The sequence below is a fragment of the Hibiscus syriacus genome, unplaced genomic scaffold, assembly GCF_006381635.1.
Source record: "Hibiscus syriacus cultivar Baekdansim isolate YM2019G1 unplaced genomic scaffold, ASM638163v2 tig00110931_pilon, whole genome shotgun sequence".
In the NCBI taxonomy this organism is placed as follows: Eukaryota; Viridiplantae; Streptophyta; class Magnoliopsida; order Malvales; family Malvaceae; genus Hibiscus; species Hibiscus syriacus.
The window spans coordinates 669,061-691,131 of NW_024062918.1; the positions used below are offsets into that span (position 1 = coordinate 669,061).

The window sequence follows — 22,071 nt, forward strand, 5'->3', positions numbered from 1 at the left end:
ATGTACTTACATGAACATACGACAGAAATTCAACTCATGTCAGGTCATTTTCATCAAGGGCTTCTTCCCCACCTTTATCAGCATCTCCCTGCATTTTAGCCACGTCACCAGTAGGCAACTTCCTTGCAAGCTTTATGATCTGCAAACAGTTTTATTTCACTCAAATTGTCTGCAATTGAATGAATAGCATTGCTAGTCCTGAACCATTGTCTATCGAAACATAGACCGATATAATCAAACACCACCAACATTTTCAAAGATTATGGTGTGATTTGATGAATAAAACAGAGCTCAATTCAGAGTCCCCTCCGATAACCAATTTAATGCCTTCTCCCTTAGCCGGTGGACAATTAAATAGACCAGAATGATATGCAGTGGTCAACTTTATGATCTCGGTTATTTAAAGGTTCCGAACGCATGTACTAATTTATTTTGGCCCAGTTGTGGATGGACATGTGTATTCAATTTTTAATTCCCTAGTGCCCGTATTAGTTCTCTAGAAGATACTCTAAGCCAAGTATCACATAAAACTGCACAGTTTTGGCCAATTAGAAACTTCCATGGTTGCATTGTAAGATCTATCATGCAGAGCATTTATTTCCAAAAACAAAACGTACCACATTTTCAAGATTGGAAATAGTACTCGATTGAGCAACAAGTTTAATTTCTTCTACATCGCCTTCTCTATAAGCAGAAAGAAGTTTACTAGCACAGCGGTTCTGATCACTGCTCAAGAAAGCATCGATTCTGAAAATATCCCAGACAATAATAGTTTAGATCACTTTTCTCTACACACACGTCATTATTTTTCGGTATAAAGATAGATGAGAAAAAAATAAAACAAAAATCATAGACAGAATAGTTAATTTCAAGATGCTTTCCGCTATGGAATTATTCTTAAGGAATATGTAACTGGTTTTCCCTTACGTGGCAAGGGAGACAGCATTCTCCACTAAAAAAAGGAACACTGAAATGGGTAGAAATATATGATCATAAAAAAGGGAAGAAAAAATTGTTGAGTTTCACAAATAACAATCCGAAAACAAGTTGATATCTGATTAGAGTAGGTAGCAGTAAGTTAAACTAGTATCGTTCTATTGATTTACTTTGTTGTAATGCTTAACAAAACCCAAGGAAAGGGGGCAAGAGAGAATCTGCGCCAACATAATTTGGTAACAGTAAACACAATAGTTTCCAAAGTCATCAGAGTAAAGCATATTGCTAATGGGCTCCATTTTTTTTGCCCACTTCAGGGGAAAAGAACTATTTGAACCCCCCCACCACCACCACCACAAATACACAGAAAAGAAGGAAAAACAATTTACAAAATACAGCAAGATTGTTGGGTAGGGAATAGATGCTATCGATTAGATGCATTTGATAAACATATAGATGAGACACATTTTGGAGATAAAAATCACATAGGAAACGACCAAAATGCCTTTAATTTAATTTTATGTAGGCGTTGAAGAAAGAAAATATTATGGAAAGTTGTTTACAGTTGCTAGAGAATCACTTGAACTTGCAATATCTCATATGATAATGATGATAACCTATATATCAAGAAATGATTGTGCGCTAACAAGATCAACTAGTTGAGAGCCACTAACCACATCCTCAAGTACTACAAATACATATTGGTTCGAAAGGTAGCTGAGGGAGGAGAACTGCACTTACTGTGAACAGTCATTGTAGCACTTTTCTGCTTGCTGTAAGTCATGAGCATAAAGATACACAATAATTGCACTAAGATATGCCTGAAATTATATGAGTATATATACGGTTAGCATATTGTTACCAACAAAGTTTCATTTCAACAAATAAAGAAAATAAGAAAATGTCAGTGCCAAACAAGCAAAAAAAAAAAAATAGCCACCAGATGATTGCACAAGGTGATATTTATCAAATCACTTGGTAAATGGATCAATAATGCCTCAGGATTAAGTTTTTATCCCACATATACAAAGGTAAACTTGTTGAGACGGTGCATAAAAAGGTAACCCAAAAGTTAATAAGGAAAGGGGAAATTTAAGTAGGACAGCGCAAATTGCACTACATACCACTTAACTGAAGGAAGTAGAAACCGCTATATTAGCTAATAATCTTGCCCAGGATGTAGGCATTACGATACTTAGAATCTTATTAAAAATCCAGTTTGTTCAAAAAACTATCAGTTAATACCGGGAAATAGGTATTACGTCACATCTTCCAGGAACCAGGATCAACCAAAACTTGTTGGGAAATTTTATTTGGAAAGCATTTTCTTGATCTGCATACCCAGCCAAATATAGGCATTTGATTTGACAAAGAAGTCGTATTTTAAATGGTTTCAGTATTAGTTCTAAAAAAATTCATGGATAACTTTAGCCACTTCGACTAAATCCTACTTTCATCCTTGCGGCAAAAAAGAAAAAAAAGTATTATCTCCCATCACCCACACTAAGGAAAAGATAATAGGGTTGGAATCATAAAATTTTCTGCATATAAGTACCAAAAAAATGTGTATCGGAACTAAACTGCAAGCTAATTAAGTCATAAAGCAGCACTGCAACTTGTAAAAGCATACATGGATTTAGAGAGAAATCAGTAAAAAGAAAAAATGGAGCATCATATTTCTCAGGAAAATAATATCGTCTAATATATAAAACAAGGCGAATGGGATGGAAAATGAAACGGATGTATAGTAATAAGATAAATAATTTGGCTACAAAATATAAAGTCACACCTTGCACTGACTATTTCTAGCATCGCATTTGTCAGCTGCTAATCCCAACCTCAAAAGGAAAGTAGCAGCATCTGTGTACCTGAATATAAAAAAACCATAAATAATGCCTCATGTAAGGTTTGCTTACATATGCAAATAATGTAGTTTCCTAAGAACGGGTTCTCTAAATTTACTGGCATTCCAACACATTTGACATTAATCACATCCGGTCATGGATAAGTGGATGCTGTCGGCAGTTAACATGTTGCTTGACAAACAGAAGAAAAAAGTACTGAATGTGCAATTAAACAAAGATGAAAATTGGCTTAAAAAAGAATCACAATTCGCATGCTCCACTCTACTCAACCCAAACTCCATAGTTCCAGACATAAAGGAAAAAAGACACATAAATGCATTTGAAATCCTTTAGCAAAATGAGGTTTTTATTTAACAATGAATAGATCACGTGCAATTAAAAAAAGACAAAAATTGGCTTGAAAAAAGAATCACATTTCACATCTCTAGTCTACTAACCCAAACTCCATAGTTCCAGACATAAGGAAAAAGACACTTAAATGAGTTTGAAATCCTTTAGCAACATGAGGGTTTTATTTAACTACGAATTAAAGATCATATGCTAGTAAAACAAAAACTATTTCCCAGTTTTATCTTTTCTTTCCTTTTATTTTAAGAAAAGGCAAAAGTATTCCAATTTTAAGAATGTATTACACCATATAATGTACAAGGGTGTATAACTTTCATTTCGCAATCCTAAGAATGAGCATTTATATGTTATATCTCAACAGATAAATAAGAAAATCCTTACTTCTCAAGTTTTACATAAATACTAGCGGCAGCACGATACAGATCAAAGGCCATTTGTTCCTTTCCATCATCTTCGAGAATAACACAAGCATCAGTATAGAGTTGAACTGCATCATCAGGCAAAGCATCCTCCAAAGCACTGCAAGAACATGTACTAAGAGATTAAAAAGGAAATTGCAGTTGTGAAACAGTTGGTGATGTTGTAAGTAACTAGATTATTGCATGCAAAACAAAGAGAATTTTGTTTTTTTCTTTTAAAGGTTTCTTGAATTGATTATAGATTACACCAGTATATTGACAAATATTATGCAGAAAAGCACTAAGAAAAATACAAGTACAATACAAACAAAAACCAGGACAACCTGCATGAATATTCAATTGAATGCATATTGATATAGTGAATTGATCTTCTTTAAGTTAATAATAAATCCATAAACACATATATCCATTTCCTCTCCGCATCCTAGCAATAAAGACCAGGTCATACAAACTTAGAAGTGGAAAAATTAATGAGTGAAACCGGAATCTTTGGATTTGAAAATTCAGAAAATTCCACATCCACAACATCTGGGCTCTTCTTCAAATTTCATTAAAATATCAAGATATTAGAGTTTTTCATTATATTTTCTTGCATAATGTAAATTATAATGTTTGACAGCCAATTCAAATAAAATAGCATATTTGCAGATTGATAATGCAGAACTAAAAAGAAACTATAATGGCATTGAAAAGCTTTAAGAAATTGATTTCACTTTTTTTCTCCTTTATGATTCATAGAAATTGACTTCTGTCGACCATATAAGATCAAGCAAAAAAAAAAAACTTAATGGAGCAAGTTCATCTTTGATGGAAAACTTCTGTTAAGTTCAATCTAAAGTACTAGCCGTAATTGAAAAATCTGAACTGGAGATTAGTATAGTTGAAATGATGTAAAATCGGAATTCTGACAACATAAAGTTTAAACAATGTCTGTACCGGGCAGCCTTGGCAAGTGAATCAGAAGCAGGCTGGGGTCTGTCACACTGCATATATTGCTCAGATGCCCTTCTATAAAAGTCAATGACCTCAGTCCAGTTACGTAGTTCCTTCGCTAAAGCAGCAGCAGACTCCATATGTTTAGCAGCATCCCAGGGACTGATTTGCTTATAAAGGATGCAACAATGGAGATATATTTGCCTTTTCTTTTTTGGTACATATGTAGATTCAGTATGGCTTTCAATACAAAAGAGAACAGAACCCCACTATTTTCCCATCCCTGTCTCAAGATTCAAACTTATTTATTATTTTTTTTTGATACATCAAGATTCAAACTTAAGATCTACAAGTTGAAGTCTGTAAGTATATACACACTAGATATGAAGAAGTAAGCACAGCATACAAAATGGATAATAAAAAAGTGAAAGAAAGTGATTAAGGATACGAAGATAGCATCTCTTGTCCTTTGGAAGCTTTCTCAAATGCCAACTTTGCTTTCTCATAATCTCTTGAAACTCGAAATCCATTTGCTACATACATCATGAGCAAAATGAAAATGCCATCATAACCATAGCATAAATGTCATGACCTGCCCAACTAATTAGCAAGTAAAAGGCCCAGTAACACACAAGTCCAAGGCCAAGCACAAATGAAAGGTACTAAAACCCTAAAAAGGGTGTGTCATCTTTTTCTTTTGGATACCCTAGCCTCTATCTTCTTCGTCTTCTCTACTAAGCTAATATTTTCTACAATCTCCATAACCATGGATCCTTGACTGACTTGAGCATTGGAGAGCGTCACGGAGCTCAAGCTCCGGCGCCTCTTAGTTCATTTTCATCTTGCAGAACCCGAGAGTACCAGGTCTGCCACCAGATCTGACCCATTCCAAAAATGGCAGAAACAATTTACATAATACATTGTTTCGTACAAATTTCATTAAAATATGGACTGAATATTTTTAGATAAAAATCTTGGAGGTTGAATAATAAGTAGATAGCATACCAGCTTGTTCGTATAAAAGAGTAGCACTTTTCCAGTCAGCACTCCACCTCGTAAGACTTAACTTTGTTCTACAAATATAAACAGAGCAAAACAGTAGGAAATATTGATCAAGTCAAGTTGAGTGATGCTGATTAATTCAGTTTTCCAAATTTTCCCTTATCTACATCAAATCAATTTGATCCTTTAACACTACAGGTGAGGAGATCGCATATCAAAAACTAAAAGGAAAATCGAAAAGTTCAAATCTAAGGACCTTAAGCTAAATTACAACACAATCTCCGAATAGGCATACAAGTAAGAGCTTTGTAGAGAGAAAGATAGGAGGCTTACAGCTTGTCGGCTTTGGAGATGAGCTTGTTAGGATTGGAGCTGGACATGGCGTCGGGAGTTTTTAGTTTCTGCGAATTGTGGTCGATTGGTGGACTTGCTTTATTTTTACGACTTCGATTTGATGGCAGTGCCGTATCTTGCGGATGAAATCAAATTTTAAACGCCTAAAATGAAATGGATAAATAAAAATAAAAAGAGATTTGATCGTAGGAGGAAAAACATATAATCATCAAAATTTTATTAATTTAATAATTAAAACTTATAATTAGCGTGTTTGTTGGTAAAATATTTTACGAAAATATATTTTTTAGTTTATATATTTAGTAGGATGAAATCAATTGCTCCTTTGGCTAGTCAGAATCTTTTCAAAAGGAATATACAAGGTCCCCGTATTTACGAGCGTAATGTAATTTATGTTCCTCTTTCAATCGAAAAAAAAAACATTGTGTTTTTTGAAAGCAATTTACACTTTAATTCCGTAATCCTTTTACAAGAAATCCCTCGGAAGTTTGAACAACATCGTACTGACAGTGACATTATATCATCTTTTACAAGAAAATATTATGTTTAATTTATTAAATTATTTTATAATTCATTTTTAGTTTCAATTGATTATCGTAAAATATATTAAATTTATAGTTTCAACACGTCATAATTAATTCATCAAATTATTTTATAATTAATTTTTAATATTAAAATATGAAATTTATAATTTTAGAAATCTAATAATTTTACTTATCAAATAATAAAATTATTTTCTTTACTAAGCGATATGATCTGTGCATTTAACTTCTATTTAAAATTTTCTATTAAACTTTTATATAAGAATTTAAATCTAATCTAAAATTATAATATTACATCAATAATAAGAATATGTCTAAATTTGAATCAATAGAGTCAAAATAATCTTTAAATTTTAAAAGAATATCAAATAACTTATACCATAGAAATGTAATATTTGACCCAGCAACAGTAATAGTGGTAATTCACAATAACCAATTAAAGCCAGCAAAGTCCTAAGGCCTTCAACCAAGAATACACAACAATCACAGTATCAGATACTGATAGACATGGCACTGCCAAATTTCCACCACTGTTCACTGTGAATTCTCATTTCTATTCTAATTAATTCCAGTACACTATATGGAAGCTAGATATATTAGGACAAAGGGACCGATTTGCTTCCGTCTAATTATCTCATGCAACAGACATAAAGAAGTTTTCCTTTTTGACCTAATAAGTAATCTCATCTGGCAATACATGGCCAAAATGAAACTGATAACATTTACCATGTAGCACATAAACTACAGCTCCGTTCCTGAAGCCTACCCGGATTGATTGTCATTTCTCATTGATATCCCAGATGAAGGATCAAATTGATCTCCCATGAAAACTGACTGTGTTTGTTGGTAGGAGGCATTTAAGCTCGAATCCAGTATCTGATGGGGAAGTACAATCTCTGATTTAGCATATTCTGCAGTCATGCTCACCCGTTGCTTCTTCTTCAACCTCTCTCCCTTAGGACTCCCTGCTGGGGAACCCACATGGCAACCAGAATCTGGGGTCGAAGGCTCATGATGAGATGAGAAAGACTCGTCAACAGAGTGGCTCTTAACAGAAGCTCCTCCTTTGGCAACCTTATCCTGCAAAGGGGATTCTGAAGTTGGGGCCGGAGTTGCAGGGTCGGTCTTCTTGTCAGATTCCAGGCCACTTTCACCCAACACTGGTATTGAAGCTCCTGAGCCAGGTGCATCTCCAAGGACTCCACTAAGACGCTGCTCTTCAATAATCTTCTTTAAATACTTTCCTTGAGCCTCTATCCGTAACTGTAGCTGTCTCTGCACCTATTGTATATCAGAGGTATGAAATTTGTGATTTGAGAAAACAAATGAAACACTTAAAACTTAAAGCATGTGTCTAATATGTCCACAGAAATTTAGCAAATTGCTACAGGTTTATAATGAATACGGAGAAAATTATTATCTGAATGTAGCTGACACTCAACACCATGAAACTCCGAAGAGCAAGTAGAGCCCAATAAACATAATAACCAAAATAATATTAAATTTGGATTGAGAATACATGCCTCCAATTGTTCATGCAAGCGCTTCTGCACCTCCATTTGCAACTTAAGAGCTTCAGTAATTTGCATACCCCTGCAATCAGGAAAAAAAAGAAAAAACCTTCAACTCTATGCAACTCATGTTGATCATCCTATGTAAAGATGAAAAGATATTTTCATACACAATCCTTCCTCAGATGTACAATACTGAGTTTTTATACATTGTGGGACAAAAAAGGAAATAATTGAAATATCCATATTGATTCTTGACACAAGTAATAGTAACAAGTGGTGATAACATGTAACCTGTCCCCTACTTAAACTCTTTAAAACAAACAAGAATTGAGGTACCAGGCTGACAGCCAATATCTAACTAAATACCTGCACTGCATATTTAGATGGGAATGCTTTGCATACCCAACTCCAAAACTACAATAGATGAATATATATGAAAAGGCATATTTTCAAAACAAAAATCAAACCAAAAACGCTACAGCTTCACTCACGATGAACCATCCAAATTGGAAAGCATATCCCCAGTTTCTTTTTTGTCAGGCATTTTACCTTCATTCACAAATAGAATAAACAAACAATATCAAGAAGAAAGGTTTTGTACAAAATAACTCAAGTTATAATTAAGTACGAAGAATAAACTTAACGGCGACAACAATTTAAACAACATTAGTTTACATCTACATTAAAAATAAAAAGAAATAAAAGAAATAGGTTATAAACCTACCATCAGAAGCAGAATCAGGGAGATATTTAGCAAGTCGATACTTCTGGATGGATCAGAAAAGTAAGGTCAACAAAAGCCATACATAATAAATGAACCATTCAACAAAAACCTCACTCCTGGGGCAACTCTGAACCCATGTACATAAATAAATATCGTCCTTCATTAGGTTGAGAAAAGAATTATACCTGTAAATGACTTTTGACATGGTATATTGTCAAACCCTGCACACCCATGACCCTAAGAACTCCTTTTGGTGTAGCTCCTGGGAGGGTAAAAAGAAAGAAGCCCGTTCACCATTATAGACTTTTACCATATATAAACAGGGAAAATTTTATGGTAATTAAAATTTCTGCATAAACATAAACAAGTCGATATAAAAATTAAAGCCACCATGGTACCTGAAGGTTTCTCGCAACTTAACAAGAAATTATTTTATAGAATATTCTAGACAAGCAAGAGACTAGATGAAAGAGAGATGCTCAAGTTATGAAACCCCTTTTAACCATTTATGTTTCCACGAGCTTAGCAAATTGGTTTTCCTTCTTTCTAAAAAGTTCTTACTACTTCAATCTTGCACCAAAATATAGGCAGCATAATTTCCAACCTTTTGCACTTTTTTTTTTCAATTTAATGGCCAATCTAGCCAATTGCAAGCACATACAAATTCAGGATAAGAATTAATTAATAGCAAGGGAGACCATCGATAAGACTCACTATCTGGCCCACCAAGTTGAGCTACAGCATCAACAAAACGGTCATGAAGCTCATGTGTCCAGCGTAATCGTTGCTTTGATGCAAGATTAGGGTTGTTGGCGAGGCTGCTTCCTCCACTTACAGGGTCCATTGAGCTAGCACCACAATCTAAATGTTGACCATGAACTAATGAGTTGCTATGAACTAAACTTGAACCTGGAACATTCTTTGGCTGATACATTTGCAGTTCATCTACAAATGAAGGGGAGTAAAACGATTCATACAGAGTGTAATAAATGCACGGCACTAATAGATTCCATACTAGGAAAGACCCAGACAAATAATGGATGCAATTTTTACTGTAGCACAAAAAAGAAAGATGAAGGGCGAGGAAAGCATGAATGAAAGGATTATTAACACCATTAGCCGACCTGCCCCATAGTGTTTCCTATTTTTTGCTATTTCAGTGTTTTCCTCAAGAGCACTCTAATGACACTTTCCAAGGTTACTAACTTAATAAATATCATCATTAAATGCATTCAGTGCCATAAAACTATCTGTCAACTTTTGCAGTTAACATGGAAATTTTTCCATGATATCACCTTAATAGTAATTGCTAGTGAAACCTTTATTATCATTATTCATAAGATAATGAATGAAATTGAAAAAATTCATAATGATGATCGATGAAGACCATGACAGGAATCAGTTGTAAACCTAAAGGAATAACTAGAGCAAGCCGTGAAAAGTCACAACTTTCTAATAACAGAGTAAGGGAAGAACCGTAAACAATTTTCATAACTGAATTTTCCTATTATATACACTAGCATCGCATATAATTCCCCGTTTTTGTTTGTCTTGATGCAATAGAGAACACTGCATCCTAAACCCTAATCTTAAGTATATGTAATATAACCCATAAACCATCTAAAAGTGTTTTAAGCTAGATCTCAAAGAAATTAGGAAGTAAAAGATGTCAAATATAGATGAACCCTAAAAGTAAATATTAGGCACATACATTGACTACTTAAGTCTTTCACATGTGTATTATTTCTGCTTCTAAAAATGATGTGCTGGAAAGCACTGCTGAATTGTTGGAGGAAATTAGCTTTATCTTGCTCCTGATTTGTTCCCTAATTACAATAAGAAATATTATGTGTTGATTGTTTTCTAGTTTCTAGTTCACGATTCTTTATGTCTTATAAAAGCCCTAAGATATGCATACTGATTGAATAAGAAATATAATTTCTTCATTATGTCTCCACTGTCCCTGTCCCACGTCCCTACCAGTGAAATGGGAATTAGAAATAAAAATGAGGCATACACAAAAACAGGAGTGCTTAAGTTTGTACAAACAGAAAATTGAAGTGACGTCCAGCTGATTGTTATTGTATACTTGAAATATGAAAAGATACAATACAATTCAAAAGGGGTGAAGAATTAATAGGAATTTTTTTTCTTAGGTCAGAAAAGAGAAGATGGTTGTCGAAGTCCTAAAAGGGTGCGATGCAATCCTCTATAATTTAAAACCCTAAATCATGACCAGATTACAGGCTAACCAAACATAATTCCTAATTCTACTCCATTCATTTAACCCCGAAATCGAAAAAGAAAAGAGAGTGAAAACGAAAGCTGGAGGTGAGGATGAAGAAGCTAAAGTTTGCAAAGACCCAAAAGATGAAAGCATACCAGAAGCAGATCTACGAGCATCCCACCATAACTTCGTTTTCACGATGACTTCAACTATAATTTAAATATTTCAGCGAAAGCAGAGTTACCAATTTTTGGACCCCAAAATCCAAAGCCGAAGAGAAAGCCCAAAGACGCAGCGCAGTCGCCTATTATTTATGCTTTTTTTCTTCTTCTTTTTCTCCAAAGGGGAAATGAAACGGTTCATACAGCAGTCTTCAAAATTAAAACAAATAATGTATTTTTTTTACTTCATTGTTGCGATGCCTATTGCCATTCTGTCATTCCAGGTTACGAGATATATAACATTTATTTTCAAATTTTTTATTATTTTATATTTATAAAAAATACATAATTCTAGATTTTTATAAATATATAATATTTGTTGATGATAATGAAATTGGAGATAGGCATGTAGCGACCGGCCATTCACGGAATCTACCTAGTTATATTCCGTCCATTCTTCAATGATTCCGGCAATTTCTGTCTTTTCTCCTCTTGATGGTTACGTTGATTAATTATTATCTCATTTTTTATTTTAAACTTCCTTTCCATTTCCGCCCCCGCCTTGCTTACTTGCTTAGTCACTTTAATGATTTTCTTTTTTGAAATAAAAAAAATAAGTCTATGAAAAATCTGATCACATCCTATTAAAATATTTCCAACATGAATAATTAAAAAAAAGATTAATCATAATTTTAACTACTCAATTTTGTATGTATTTCTATTTTAGTCACTTAATTTTTATAAAAATCATTTTTACTATTAAACTTACACAACTAATTCATTTTAGTCTTTCAATCATTAAATATTAACATTCATCATCAAATATTATATAAATTTTCAAAATTTTAACCTTCTTCCCCTTAATAGAGATCTTTCTCCACTATCGATTGGCCACCATTACTCATCATTTACGACACAATTGGTATCAAAATATTCTTTTTTCTTCTTCTCATTTTTTCTCTCTCAAAATTAATAAAACTCAAATCAAAACTTCAACATTCTCTTGATCCAATTTATAATCTCAACCATCTAATTAACATAGAATCGGTATATATTATCTTTCGTCTCACAATTCAAATTTGAAAAAAAAAATACTCAATCACCGATGAACTTATTTGAAAATCTAGATTTAAGAAAAAAGTTTCAAGAGGTTTTCACATAAATTCAGCACAAAAAATTAAACAACATAAGGACTTAACAGTCAAATGAACAAAGTTCGAAAGTTTAATAATAAATTTAAAGTTGAGAGATGAAAATAAAAATACAAACGAAGTTGAACGACCAAAAACTTAGTTTACCCAGAAAATAAACAGTCCTAATATAGCATACTCTTTCTATTCACACAAATTACTCAAATTTGACTTTGAAAAAATCACATTCGAGTCAAGGCTCGAGTTGAACCTCCTCTAAATCATGCCCTTTCATCTCCAAAACTCCCGGAAACTCTCCAATTAGCTTTTACAGAGCTTTCTACTCTTCGGAACTGCAACTTGTGGCCTCGACAGGTCTTCGACTTCACACTATAATTTGGGGAACTAGCATGCTTTGCAGCCTTAACTTCACTGCAAAACCAAAATTCCATATATCCTACAAACCTCCATTGGAACATAACTTTCGATGCATGCAACATCACAAGTTAAGATCGAAAACTAAGAATACACAACTGCATTTAGAGTTTGGGGTTCAGAGATCACATCGATTTCTGATCAAATCAACACAAGTCAATATGTTTAAGAGACCGACTAAATGTTTGATACCTAAAGGCAACATAAGCAACTTGGATTTACAATTTTGAGACGACTACTGGACAGTGGACACCAATAGGACACCACATTTGCACTTGATAATGTAATAACTTGGGCAAGCAAAAGAGTAGCACTCATTTTACATCTCTGCATTCCATATCCAGTTAGCCCTTGGGGATTAACCCTGGTGGCATCACTCCAAATCACAGATCCTGCTGTTCCCTCCAAGTTAAGCATCTTTTTCTTCCCTCCAACAGGAGATCCTTCCATTGTCAATCCTCCTGGACTCTCCTGTGAAGTAAGGCAGCTTTCGGTAGAACCATCAGCCCTCTGAGAAAGCAGACCGGTTGGCATTTCTTCTTCTTGGCCACATGCATTCACGGCCTCAGCAGATTGGGCAGAGCAAAATCCAAGTGGATCCACTGAATAATTTCTCAGCATCTTATTACCAACGACCAGGTTATCTGTTTTGATAACTTCAACACTTCCGATAAAATGATCAGCAAGCATCTTACAAGCTTTCTCAAGCATGGCCATATATTTTCGTTCAGCATCCTGGCGAATCTGCAAGTGTTTTTCAGCCTATATAGGACACATAATAACATTAGCCAGCTTGATGATGGTCTTCACACTCTGATCTGGAGGGTTCTATCAAACATATTGAGTAGGGTTTTCCTACAATCAATCAATTATATAAGCCTCATAACAAGTTTCTCCGGATCAGAGAAACTATGGAATTGCACAAGACCCCAGAAACATTCAATATGCCCTGCAACACTTTTAGTTACTTCATAGCTACATTCATAACAAGGAAATAACTACAAAAGGAAGAAAAAGATTACCTCAACTTGCAAATGTAATTTACTCTGTACTTCCATCTGTGCCCTTAATGCCTCCCTCACCTCATAACCCCTGCACGTAAAACTCATTTACATCAAGTAGATTAAGATTTGAAATCCTAGCAACGAAACCATAGTTTCAAACAAGAGAGGAAAATTCTCACTCGTTCATGTCAGAAGTTGGCAAGTTAATGGTATAGTTATTGGTTCCAGGGCTTTCTAAAAGATATGAAGCTGACATCCCTTCATGAAAATGAAGAAAAGAGAATTCAGTCTGAAGTTTTAAATGCTTGTCACTTTATAAATTAAAACCCGAAATACACATCCATCCAATTCAAGCCAATCACCAAAAAAACTTAGTTCGTAAATCTGAAAAGATGGACAGGAAAATAAATCATTTTGGTGAAAGAAACTTAAAATTAAGATTCAAGATAGCTAAATTCATTTACAGTAGCCTCGAAAGTAAATACTAAGAAAGAAAAAGACTTGGAGCAGAACCAACCATCTTTTGGTCCCTCACTCATATCCTTCCCTGATTGCTTACCTAACCTGTATTTCTGTACAACAGTGAACATTCGACAGCATAACATGTCCATATGAGAATCATTTTAATAGAAAGCCACAAGTTTGTAATTCTTTTGACAAGGTAAAGATTGAAAAGAAAGAAGAAACCTGGAGGCGACTCTTTAAATGAAAAAGAGTTAATCCTTTCACATTCATTGTCCGCATGATAGCCTTTGGTGTAGCTTCTGCAGAAGTTATGCATAATCAGATCATATAAAATACTGAATTCATTACAAGTATGATTAGCCAAAAAAAAAAGACTTAAACATAAAAACATAGGCCAAACCAGATACTCAAGAAGAGCAAACAGTACATCACATGGTTAAGCATGGAACATTCCAACAAGATAATGCATGAATGTAAGTAATATGACAACATACATTATACATTAGACTAACAAGCATAAATGCTGGATGACATTTATTGACATCTGATTTGAGAGAACAAAACAAACAAAAAAACAAAGAGAGAAAAGCCACAGCCTTATTCAGATAAAAGATAGGAGATCGGAATTTGAATCACTGAAACAATAAAGAAAATTAAACACACAGAAGGTAAGCCTGCTACATAAACAAGCACAACATTTAGATTTTCTTAATCTTTTTAAATGTAAGACAAATCAAGTATTTTATCCTTGACTGTTCATTCAGATTCTGTATGATGCCAACAGAAAATTAAGAAACGATTTTCTAGCAGCTAAACAAAAGACATGTTACCTGTTGTAGCCTTAATTCTGCCTGTGTTCCTATTAGTTTCCCAATTTTATGCTTCAGTGTGAGCCCAATTAGAGACCATTTCCTGGCATTTATTCTTCTCAAACAAATATTTTTATCGATAAAGAGCAACATGTGTTCCTTCTCTATGTTCTGTATTCATGAAGAGGAACATATCTTCATTGACACTCCACACACTGACTGGTATTGGCACATAGAAAGCCTATTAAGATACAAAAAAAAGACCTCTCGGTTTCAGGGGAAATATACCAATGTTGGCAAGCAATACACCGACAACCATTAGATGAACTAAATATACCAATGTTGGCAAGCAATACACCGACAACCATTAGATGAACTATCTTGCTTTGGAATAGTTGTATGATGACTAACAGATTGGCTGCTAAATTGGAAAACTTATTGTGATCATTATTCTAATAATTATTGTGTTAATTCGCAACCTTGAAAGAAATGGTGCACAACTTATAATTCATAAGCTTAAGGTTAGACCAAAACATCACACCAAACCCAATTAATAAGCTCTAATTCTAATACATTTAAGGTTGGGTATAAAATCAAGACAAAAATTTACATTGAGTCACATACATGAATCCTTGTTTTTCAACTGTTCCTAGCAACTATATTCCCCTCTTCAAGTTTGAATAACTCCATATCATTTGTTATCACCTCCACCCATGTCTTTTTTTTACCCTGTGCAATATCAATGTGCTCCATCCTTCTAATAGATGAATTCCTCAATCTGCTTATAGACGACCGAACCACCATTAAGAAAATTCTACTAACTTAACCTCTATAAAATATACCCCAATTTACAGTAGTATATACTAATTTCTACTCTATCCTCCCTAGTTTTGCCAACACATACTACAGGGAACTTGGATCTCAAACTAGAATAAGTTGTGCAATGCCAAGTGTTAGCTCAAATCAAGTTTATTTCAACAAAGTAATATTTTTTACTTTGTTTCAGCAAATTCAACCAGTCAATTCGCCTACAAGCCTGAGAGAAAGTAAACTACAGCAGATAATCACATCTCCCAGGCCAGTTAATAGGCAGCCACCTAATACATCTAGTCTTGTAGCACAACCACAAATGTTTATCTCTCAAGGTTGCATAAAGCAGCAAAGAAAATGGTGAAAATGTAAAATTAGAGGCGACGAACAAGAACCCAGAAAGAAAATAGTAAACAAATTGAAAGAAGAAATCGATATCTTACTATTGGGGCCGCCAAGTTGAGTGACGGCATCGACAAATCGGTCATGGAGATCAGTAGTCCAACGGAGACGAGGCTTGGGGTCGGAAGTCAAGACCAGGTAAGGCTCTCCTACGCCGCTGTGATTGAGATTGTTAAGCATTTCTTCATGTGGTGGGAGCCTTGGACTCGGATGGAACATATCCATTCTATTCCTTCTTTTTTTACTCCAACAAATCTCACATCCACCCAGAAGAAACTACTTCTCCTCCACTCCTGCTGCACTCTGCCCAGTGATGAACAGCTGTAAGAGGAACAGTCAAAACAAAGGAATTGAACCACAAATGATCAGACCGCTGCTGCTGGGTTCTTGCTGTTGCTCCCACGCCCCTCACAGTTCGATTTATCCATTTTTCAACTTTCTATTTCCGTACTTAATAATTTTCGTTGTCTTCTATATATAAAATAATAGGCTTCATATGAAAAAAGGAAGAAGATATTTTTATGTTAATATATATATATAATAACCTTTTATTTTCAAAAATAATTCAGATTAATTTAAATTATAAGAATGATTTCATTTTTGGAAACATAATTTGTATTGCAATTGTAATCAAATTAAGTGTGCTTGCGTATGTGAAACACTCCTTCATTTTTATAAGGGTTTTCATGTAATTCTGCAAAACATAATTGCGCAACTTGTTAAGAAAATACTTTTCATAATGGATATTTTAATTAATAATACCAAAAAAATATCATTTTATAATATTTCAAGAAAATAAATAAATCTATAGTTCCAAACTACCCTTCACAATATTCTAGTGATGTGATTTCTCCAATCCCAACCGACAGGACAATTAACAAAGCCTTGATCCCAACCAATGAGTAAATAAATCTAAGAATTTTCAAAACAGCCTGCATATTTAAGATCTCTGAAGCTGAGGATAAGTCATTGGATTGAATGACCAAAATCCATGCGGAAATGAATGAAACGTGAGCATATCTACAAAAGGATTTTGGCAGCATGATTAGTATTCAGAATCTGTATCCATGCAAATGCTTAGCCCATCTTCTAGCCATGTAAGGATCATGGTAATCCCAGTTCTCAACACTGCTGGTCCTTCCCCCGACAATGCTGATACCACTGCCTCTGCTGCTATCATCTGTTTCCCTCTTATCCTCTACACTCACCATAGTTTCACCTGTTTTGATACATTCGTCGCTTCCTCCCTCGATGTAACTATACCCTACACAAACATGTAGGCACTCGCCCAAGTCCATCAAAATCCTTCTCTCTTCACCGCCTCGCAGATCCCCGAGCCTAATGATCCTTCCTTCCTCCCCGATTCTCAATTGAACTTCTCTAACTACACCTCCCAATAATTGTGTTAGAAACTCTTCAAATTCATGCATCACAAAACCATTAGAGGTGCCAAAACCGAATCCCACATGAAACCGATGTATTGGAATAGGAAATTGCAGGTTCATGGCGTGGTATGATCTTGTTGGACTATCAGACAAATGCAAGATGCACGACTGTGGATTCTTATGTGCACGATCTTCAAGTATCTTTATACCTTTCTTGAGCCCTTCAACCGGATCAGCTTGACCCATGTAGAAAAGACGATCTATAACTTGTAAGGCTGTTCTCTTTCCATAGGATGTCATGCGCCGGAGAGGGAAGACACGTGCTGAAGCAGATGAGTATGTCACAATGGCCAAACGATTGATCGGTCGGAGAGAGAATACCACTAATGCCATGGATTGTTTTAAAAGCCTCAAGTGCGGACCATTGGGACTTGCAAACAATACCATGTCCATAGCTTGTGGATGTGCAAATTTTATGCTGAGATAAGCCGGTCTGCAATTTGGGGAGGAGCACATGTTGCAAGGTATTTGTCCACTTGGTGGTTGCAACTGTAAAGTTGACGAGGAAGAGCTGCTGAAGTGATGATGATGGTGGTTTGAGATGTGTCCAATTCCCTGCATCTGCAAAGATGAATGTGAACTGGGTTGATGACGAAAGTAGCAGGGGTGAGTCAAAACTGTTGGTTGGAGGGGGATCAGAGCTAAATCAATACGGGGATGATTTTGTGTGTCAACAGGCTCAATAGGGTCATCATCATCATAGCTTGCTGATCGAAGGAAGGAGCGTCTATGAACCCGGAAAGTGGCAATGGAATCATCCAGGATACGAAAAACAGGGTCATTTTGGTTGCAAGAGAGTGAGCATGCAGGTGGGTTTACGTGGCGTGGCAACTGGGTCCAATGAGCACGGCAAATGGGGCAGGTGATGCTACCATGGCGAACGTTGGAGGATATGCAGGAAAAGTGGAATGCATGAGAACACTGGGCTGTAAATATAGCCTGCCCTGGGCTGCTGCCAGAACTGTAACTCAGAGCCTCCAAACATATTGCACATATGTTCTGCAGCAATGCACAAACAGTTGTGTAAGAAAATCTATGATGACGGGTCAAGAACTAAAATGAACAAACATTGCTATCATTCTCAAGAATCCATTTCACATGTCAACATGGATAGAGAACATAAGTTTCTTTTGTTACCAAAGTTAAAATTACTACATAATATCATAATAAAGGTATAAGTAAACCTCATGGGTCAATTTTCAGCAAACATTTATGATCAAAATGTAAGTATTATAATGTGTTCTGAGGTTTTTCAAATTTGTTGGAAGATACAGATATCTGGGACTGAAATCACAACCACTTATGTTTAGGAACTCAAACGTTTCTACATTATAGGGATTATCACCGCATGCAAATGTCCAGACCATGAACCTATTAGAAAAAGGAAACTCAAAAGAATTGAATAACTTACTCTAAACAAGAGATCTCTCATATATTCCCTTGTCAATGATAAGACGAGATATGGCATCGGACTCCATTAGTGTCTATTACTCTCTCTTTTTTTCTACTTTAGGAAATTAACATAACAAATGCCTAACCTTTGAGCTGTAAATTCACAACTATTTCCTTTTGGAAAAAAAATAGTTCCCAACCTGGGGAGAGGGTAAATGGTTGCTGACAGTGGGATTTGAAAGCTAAGCACTGCCTTCCTAGTCTCTCAACTGCTATTTATTCTCCTAGCAGAATATGTAATTTCCCACATACAAGAATGAAAAAGAAAAGGAAAATTGGGTGTTTTTAGCTTATCCAAAAGCAAAAGGATAAAACAAAAGGAATGGTTGAATGGGGTTACCCTAGATGTAACATCCTTATGGTTGGTGGTGAATTCTGCTTCAATTCCAGCTGATTCCGGTTCCAACTTACTCTTTGGCTTCAATGGTGACACTGACATCTGCATATGACCATCAACATTGACATAAAGATCAGAGCTGTCATCCATCTCATAACCAAAAAGTAAAGCATTTGAAAATGTTGCAGCAAATGAGAAAACTTAAAATTCACAACATCAGACGTAAATTTTTTTTCTCAGAAATTATAATTAGCAGTACAAAGTGTAAAGATTGAACCAATCTGCCACATTACTTGCTAAAAAGGATCTTAAAAAAGTCAAACTTGACCCTCATAGTCTAAAACCATGGAAGTTAAAAGGAAGGTGAAGGGTCTTACAGGTGGGGGAGGAAGAGGGGTATTCCTGGAGAAGGAACCACATGCAGCGACTAACGTTTTCTTGGCAACTTTTCTGAGCTTAGAAGAAGTCGTTGATCCTGCCCCCATTGCCCTCTTTCTTCTTCAAGCTTCAACCTTTCCTATACTGAAAAAAAACAGATAGAATGGGGAAAGAGTAAGAGAAAGGGAGAGAGAGAGTGAGAGTGGGGACAATACTCTGCCAAATCTGCAAAGATGTCTACCACTCTCAAAGGTCTTAAACCAGCCCTTTGCTGTTGAATGGAGTGTTTGATGTCACCTCCACTTTGTGTTTTTGTTTTTTTCCTTTCCCTTTAATTTCAATGTATTTGTAGACCCATATACCATATATAATTGTATGCTACACACAGTACACGCCATCGTTTCCCCTTTTTTATGTAAAAGATTACGACTCTTTAACAAACGTAAATTCCATAATTCATATACATACAATATTTATTTTTTTAGAAAAAATAAATATAATAAAGTGCTAGAGCGCATAGGAAGAAAACAAAAGGAGGCTTCTTGGAAGGGACCACTTGAACAATATAATAATAAGATTTAATATAAAAATAATCATTTATACTATATTCTCTTTCTTTTAGGTGTCTAAATTATTTTTGATCTATTTAAATGTCAAATATTATAATATTATTATTTAAATATTCTAATCATAACGGATATTAAAAAAATTTATAAATCAATACATGTCACATTTATATAATTTTTAAAATTTTATTTTAAAAAAAGATAAAAATATATTTAAAAAACATTTAGAAAAACAAAAATCCCCATCTATCACTAACACCATCGTCACCACAGTTATCGTCGATGTCGTCGTTGACCAATCACCCTTTCATTGTCGGTTACCATCGCAATCACTAGCAACTTTCTTACTGCTGGTCACTGGATGGACCATGATGATTTGAGTAGTTGTTTGTCGACGGCTAATGTTTAGATCTTAAAATTAAACTTTTTAATATTTTAGGGTTTTTTAGATTTAAGAAAGATTTGGTTTTTTTAAAATACATATTTAAATTTTTATTTTAAATAAAAAATATAAAATCTTATAAATATAACATGTGGTATATAATAGATTTTTTACGGCTGTTACGATCAAAATACTTAAATTAATAAGATTTATTATGTTAAATATTTAAATTAACTGAAAAATAATTTAAGTATATAAATACTTATTTTTATATTAAGATAAATAATAATAATAATGCACTTTTGGTTTTGTTCAAATTACACTTTCTTGTTATTGGGGGTTGGGCCTTGCCCTTTTTTTCACTCTCAAGCCTTAAAGTAAAGATGGGGATTCGATGGTTATTGGCCTAGAATTTCTTTGACCCCTTACTGTCCACTTTTGTTAATTCCCATGCCGTAGAACTGTCAACAAATTTATTTGTAATTCTAAAAATAAAATAACATTGAAATTATTAGATTTTCAACACCTATAGGATGATGGGTGAACGAAAATATTGTACGTAAAAATTAATGAGATGTAAGGATGTACAAATTTGTATATAGTAAATATTCATCTAAATTTTAATTAAAAAATATATTAATTTTTATTATAATTTTACTAATTAAAACTTATATGATGATTAAATTTATTTAATTAAAAATTCTTGTTTGGTCATTAAATTTATTTCCACTAAAATATAAGATGTCAGTTTTAATTAATTTGATAAATATTAAAAGTTTGATGATTAAGAAATAAAGAGATAAAGTTTAAAATGATAAAAATTATAACGTTTAAGGATAATAAAGTCATTATACAAAATAACCGTAATATCAAAATTAACTTCCAATATTTATTAAATTAGTTATTTTAATCTTAATTTTTTGGAGTATTTTAGTCTTAATATTTTATTTTATGACAAAAATTAAATATTGAGAGCTAAAATACTTCAAAAAGTAAAAATAAAATATTTTTTGTTATCTCGGTTTTCAAGGCTTTTTCCGATTAACCTGAATCGACCCGTGTCGCATACCTGACTTCGATAGTGAGTATCTCAATAGGAATATTTTACATACAGAATGACTCGAACTCGAAACTTGTTTAAATGATCTTAAACTCCTTACTACTTAAATCAACCTCATTTATCTAAAACAACTATTTTAATAAATATTAAAAATTAAATTTGGCATTATACCTAAAAAAACATTATAATTTAGATACATCGATCGGCTTAAAAAATGAGGTGACCAAAGGCCATAATTACAGGGCCAATCCTTTCTCATTCCATGTTGACTATCCAAGTCCAAGGAGATGGCCAAGATTACGACCGCCTATTCAAATCAAAACAAAATTATGACGTTAGGTAAAGATGTAAACCATATATTATATTTTTTA

General features: G+C 34.2%; 4 protein-coding genes and 1 long non-coding RNA gene across 12 annotated transcripts; all 5 read right to left on the bottom strand.

Annotated features, from left to right (window-relative positions):
• Nucleotides 1-12: 12 nt before the first annotated feature.
• Nucleotides 13-6,009, bottom strand: LOC120146817 (gamma-soluble NSF attachment protein-like). Of its 2 annotated transcripts, XM_039160313.1 has the most exons (9): nt 5,837-6,009; nt 5,507-5,574; nt 4,950-5,034; nt 4,505-4,663; nt 3,531-3,668; nt 2,726-2,804; nt 1,678-1,757; nt 618-747; nt 13-139 (listed from the first exon to the last, which is right to left on the bottom strand). In XM_039160313.1, exons 1-9 carry the CDS (start codon nt 5,881-5,883, stop codon nt 35-37), a joined length of 891 nt encoding a protein of 296 aa, XP_039016244.1. In that variant the 5' UTR covers nt 5,884-6,009; the 3' UTR covers nt 13-34. The 2 variants fall into 2 exon arrangements, with proteins under 2 accessions (XP_039016244.1, XP_039016245.1); XM_039160314.1 differs by lacking the exons at nt 13-139; nt 618-747 and adding an exon at nt 758-947 and having other exon boundaries at nt 5,837-6,008.
• LOC120146818 lies at nt 4,706-4,943 on the bottom strand. The gene is made up of 2 exons (XR_005518255.1): nt 4,827-4,943; nt 4,706-4,788 (listed from the first exon to the last, which is right to left on the bottom strand). It is a non-coding gene; the product is annotated as an uncharacterized LOC120146818 (long non-coding RNA).
• Nucleotides 6,010-6,804: 795 nt separating the features above from the next.
• LOC120146816 (myb family transcription factor PHL7-like) lies at nt 6,805-11,278 on the bottom strand. Of its 6 annotated transcripts, none has more exons than XM_039160311.1 (8): nt 11,020-11,278; nt 10,349-10,540; nt 9,352-9,498; nt 8,823-8,899; nt 8,638-8,680; nt 8,405-8,462; nt 7,923-7,992; nt 6,805-7,680 (listed from the first exon to the last, which is right to left on the bottom strand). In XM_039160311.1, the coding sequence occupies exons 3-8, from the start codon at nt 9,479-9,481 to the stop codon at nt 7,162-7,164; spliced, it is 897 nt and encodes a 298-aa protein (XP_039016242.1). In that variant the 5' UTR covers nt 9,482-9,498; nt 10,349-10,540; nt 11,020-11,278; the 3' UTR covers nt 6,805-7,161. The 6 variants fall into 6 exon arrangements, with proteins under 6 accessions (XP_039016242.1, XP_039016239.1, XP_039016243.1 ...); XM_039160308.1 differs by having other exon boundaries at nt 9,352-9,582; nt 11,020-11,276; XM_039160312.1 differs by lacking the exon at nt 10,349-10,540 and having other exon boundaries at nt 11,109-11,278.
• A 1,351-nt stretch (nt 11,279-12,629) lies between these two features.
• Nucleotides 12,630-16,479, bottom strand: LOC120146707 (myb family transcription factor PHL11-like). Of its 2 annotated transcripts, none has more exons than XM_039160207.1 (6): nt 16,122-16,479; nt 14,282-14,358; nt 14,154-14,166; nt 13,774-13,852; nt 13,613-13,682; nt 12,630-13,352 (listed from the first exon to the last, which is right to left on the bottom strand). In XM_039160207.1, exons 1-6 carry the CDS (start codon nt 16,303-16,305, stop codon nt 12,783-12,785), a joined length of 993 nt encoding a protein of 330 aa, XP_039016138.1. In that variant the 5' UTR covers nt 16,306-16,479; the 3' UTR covers nt 12,630-12,782. The 2 variants fall into 2 exon arrangements, with proteins under 2 accessions (XP_039016138.1, XP_039016137.1); XM_039160206.1 differs by having other exon boundaries at nt 14,112-14,166; nt 16,122-16,469.
• A 441-nt stretch (nt 16,480-16,920) lies between these two features.
• On the bottom strand, nt 16,921-20,017 carry LOC120146749 (probable E3 ubiquitin-protein ligase WAVH2). Its single transcript, XM_039160246.1, has 3 exons — nt 19,692-20,017; nt 19,318-19,416; nt 16,921-18,524 (listed from the first exon to the last, which is right to left on the bottom strand). Exons 1-3 carry the CDS (start codon nt 19,797-19,799, stop codon nt 17,133-17,135), a joined length of 1,599 nt encoding a protein of 532 aa, XP_039016177.1. The 5' UTR covers nt 19,800-20,017; the 3' UTR covers nt 16,921-17,132.
• Between the last annotated feature and the right edge of the window lie 2,054 nt (nt 20,018-22,071).

What these genes read in the sequence shown, in the direction of transcription:
- LOC120146816 (XM_039160309.1), bottom strand. Translation starts at nt 9,571, where the DNA reads ATGTATCAGCCAAAGAATGTTCCAGGTTCAAGTTTAGTTCATAGCAAC. An exon ending in CCCTGATTCTGCTTCTGATG is followed by an intron (nt 8,463 to 8,637) that starts GTAGGTTTATAA and finishes TTGTGAATGAAG; the next exon opens with GTAAAATGCCTGACAAAAAA. An exon ending in GCTTGCATGAACAATTGGAG is followed by an intron (nt 7,681 to 7,922) that starts GCATGTATTCTC and finishes GATATACAATAG; the next exon opens with GTGCAGAGACAGCTACAGTT.
- LOC120146707 (XM_039160206.1), bottom strand. Translation starts at nt 16,305, where the DNA reads ATGGATATGTTCCATCCGAGTCCAAGGCTCCCACCACATGAAGAAATG. An exon ending in TCAACTTGGCGGCCCCAATA is followed by an intron (nt 14,359 to 16,121) that starts GTAAGATATCGA and finishes TAACTTCTGCAG; the next exon opens with AAGCTACACCAAAGGCTATC. An exon ending in CCAACTTCTGACATGAACGA is followed by an intron (nt 13,683 to 13,773) that starts GTGAGAATTTTC and finishes TTTTACGTGCAG; the next exon opens with GGGTTATGAGGTGAGGGAGG.
- LOC120146817 (XM_039160313.1), bottom strand. Translation starts at nt 5,883, where the DNA reads ATGTCCAGCTCCAATCCTAACAAGCTCATCTCCAAAGCCGACAAGCT. An exon ending in TCACTTGCCAAGGCTGCCCG is followed by an intron (nt 3,669 to 4,504) that starts GTACAGACATTG and finishes ATGTTCTTGCAG; the next exon opens with TGCTTTGGAGGATGCTTTGC. An exon ending in TGCTACAATGACTGTTCACA is followed by an intron (nt 748 to 1,677) that starts GTAAGTGCAGTT and finishes GGATATTTTCAG; the next exon opens with AATCGATGCTTTCTTGAGCA.
- LOC120146749 (XM_039160246.1), bottom strand. Translation starts at nt 19,799, where the DNA reads ATGGGGGCAGGATCAACGACTTCTTCTAAGCTCAGAAAAGTTGCCAAG. An exon ending in CCCCTCTTCCTCCCCCACCT is followed by an intron (nt 19,417 to 19,691) that starts GTAAGACCCTTC and finishes GGTCATATGCAG; the next exon opens with ATGTCAGTGTCACCATTGAA. An exon ending in ATAAGGATGTTACATCTAGG is followed by an intron (nt 18,525 to 19,317) that starts GTAACCCCATTC and finishes GCATTGCTGCAG; the next exon opens with AACATATGTGCAATATGTTT.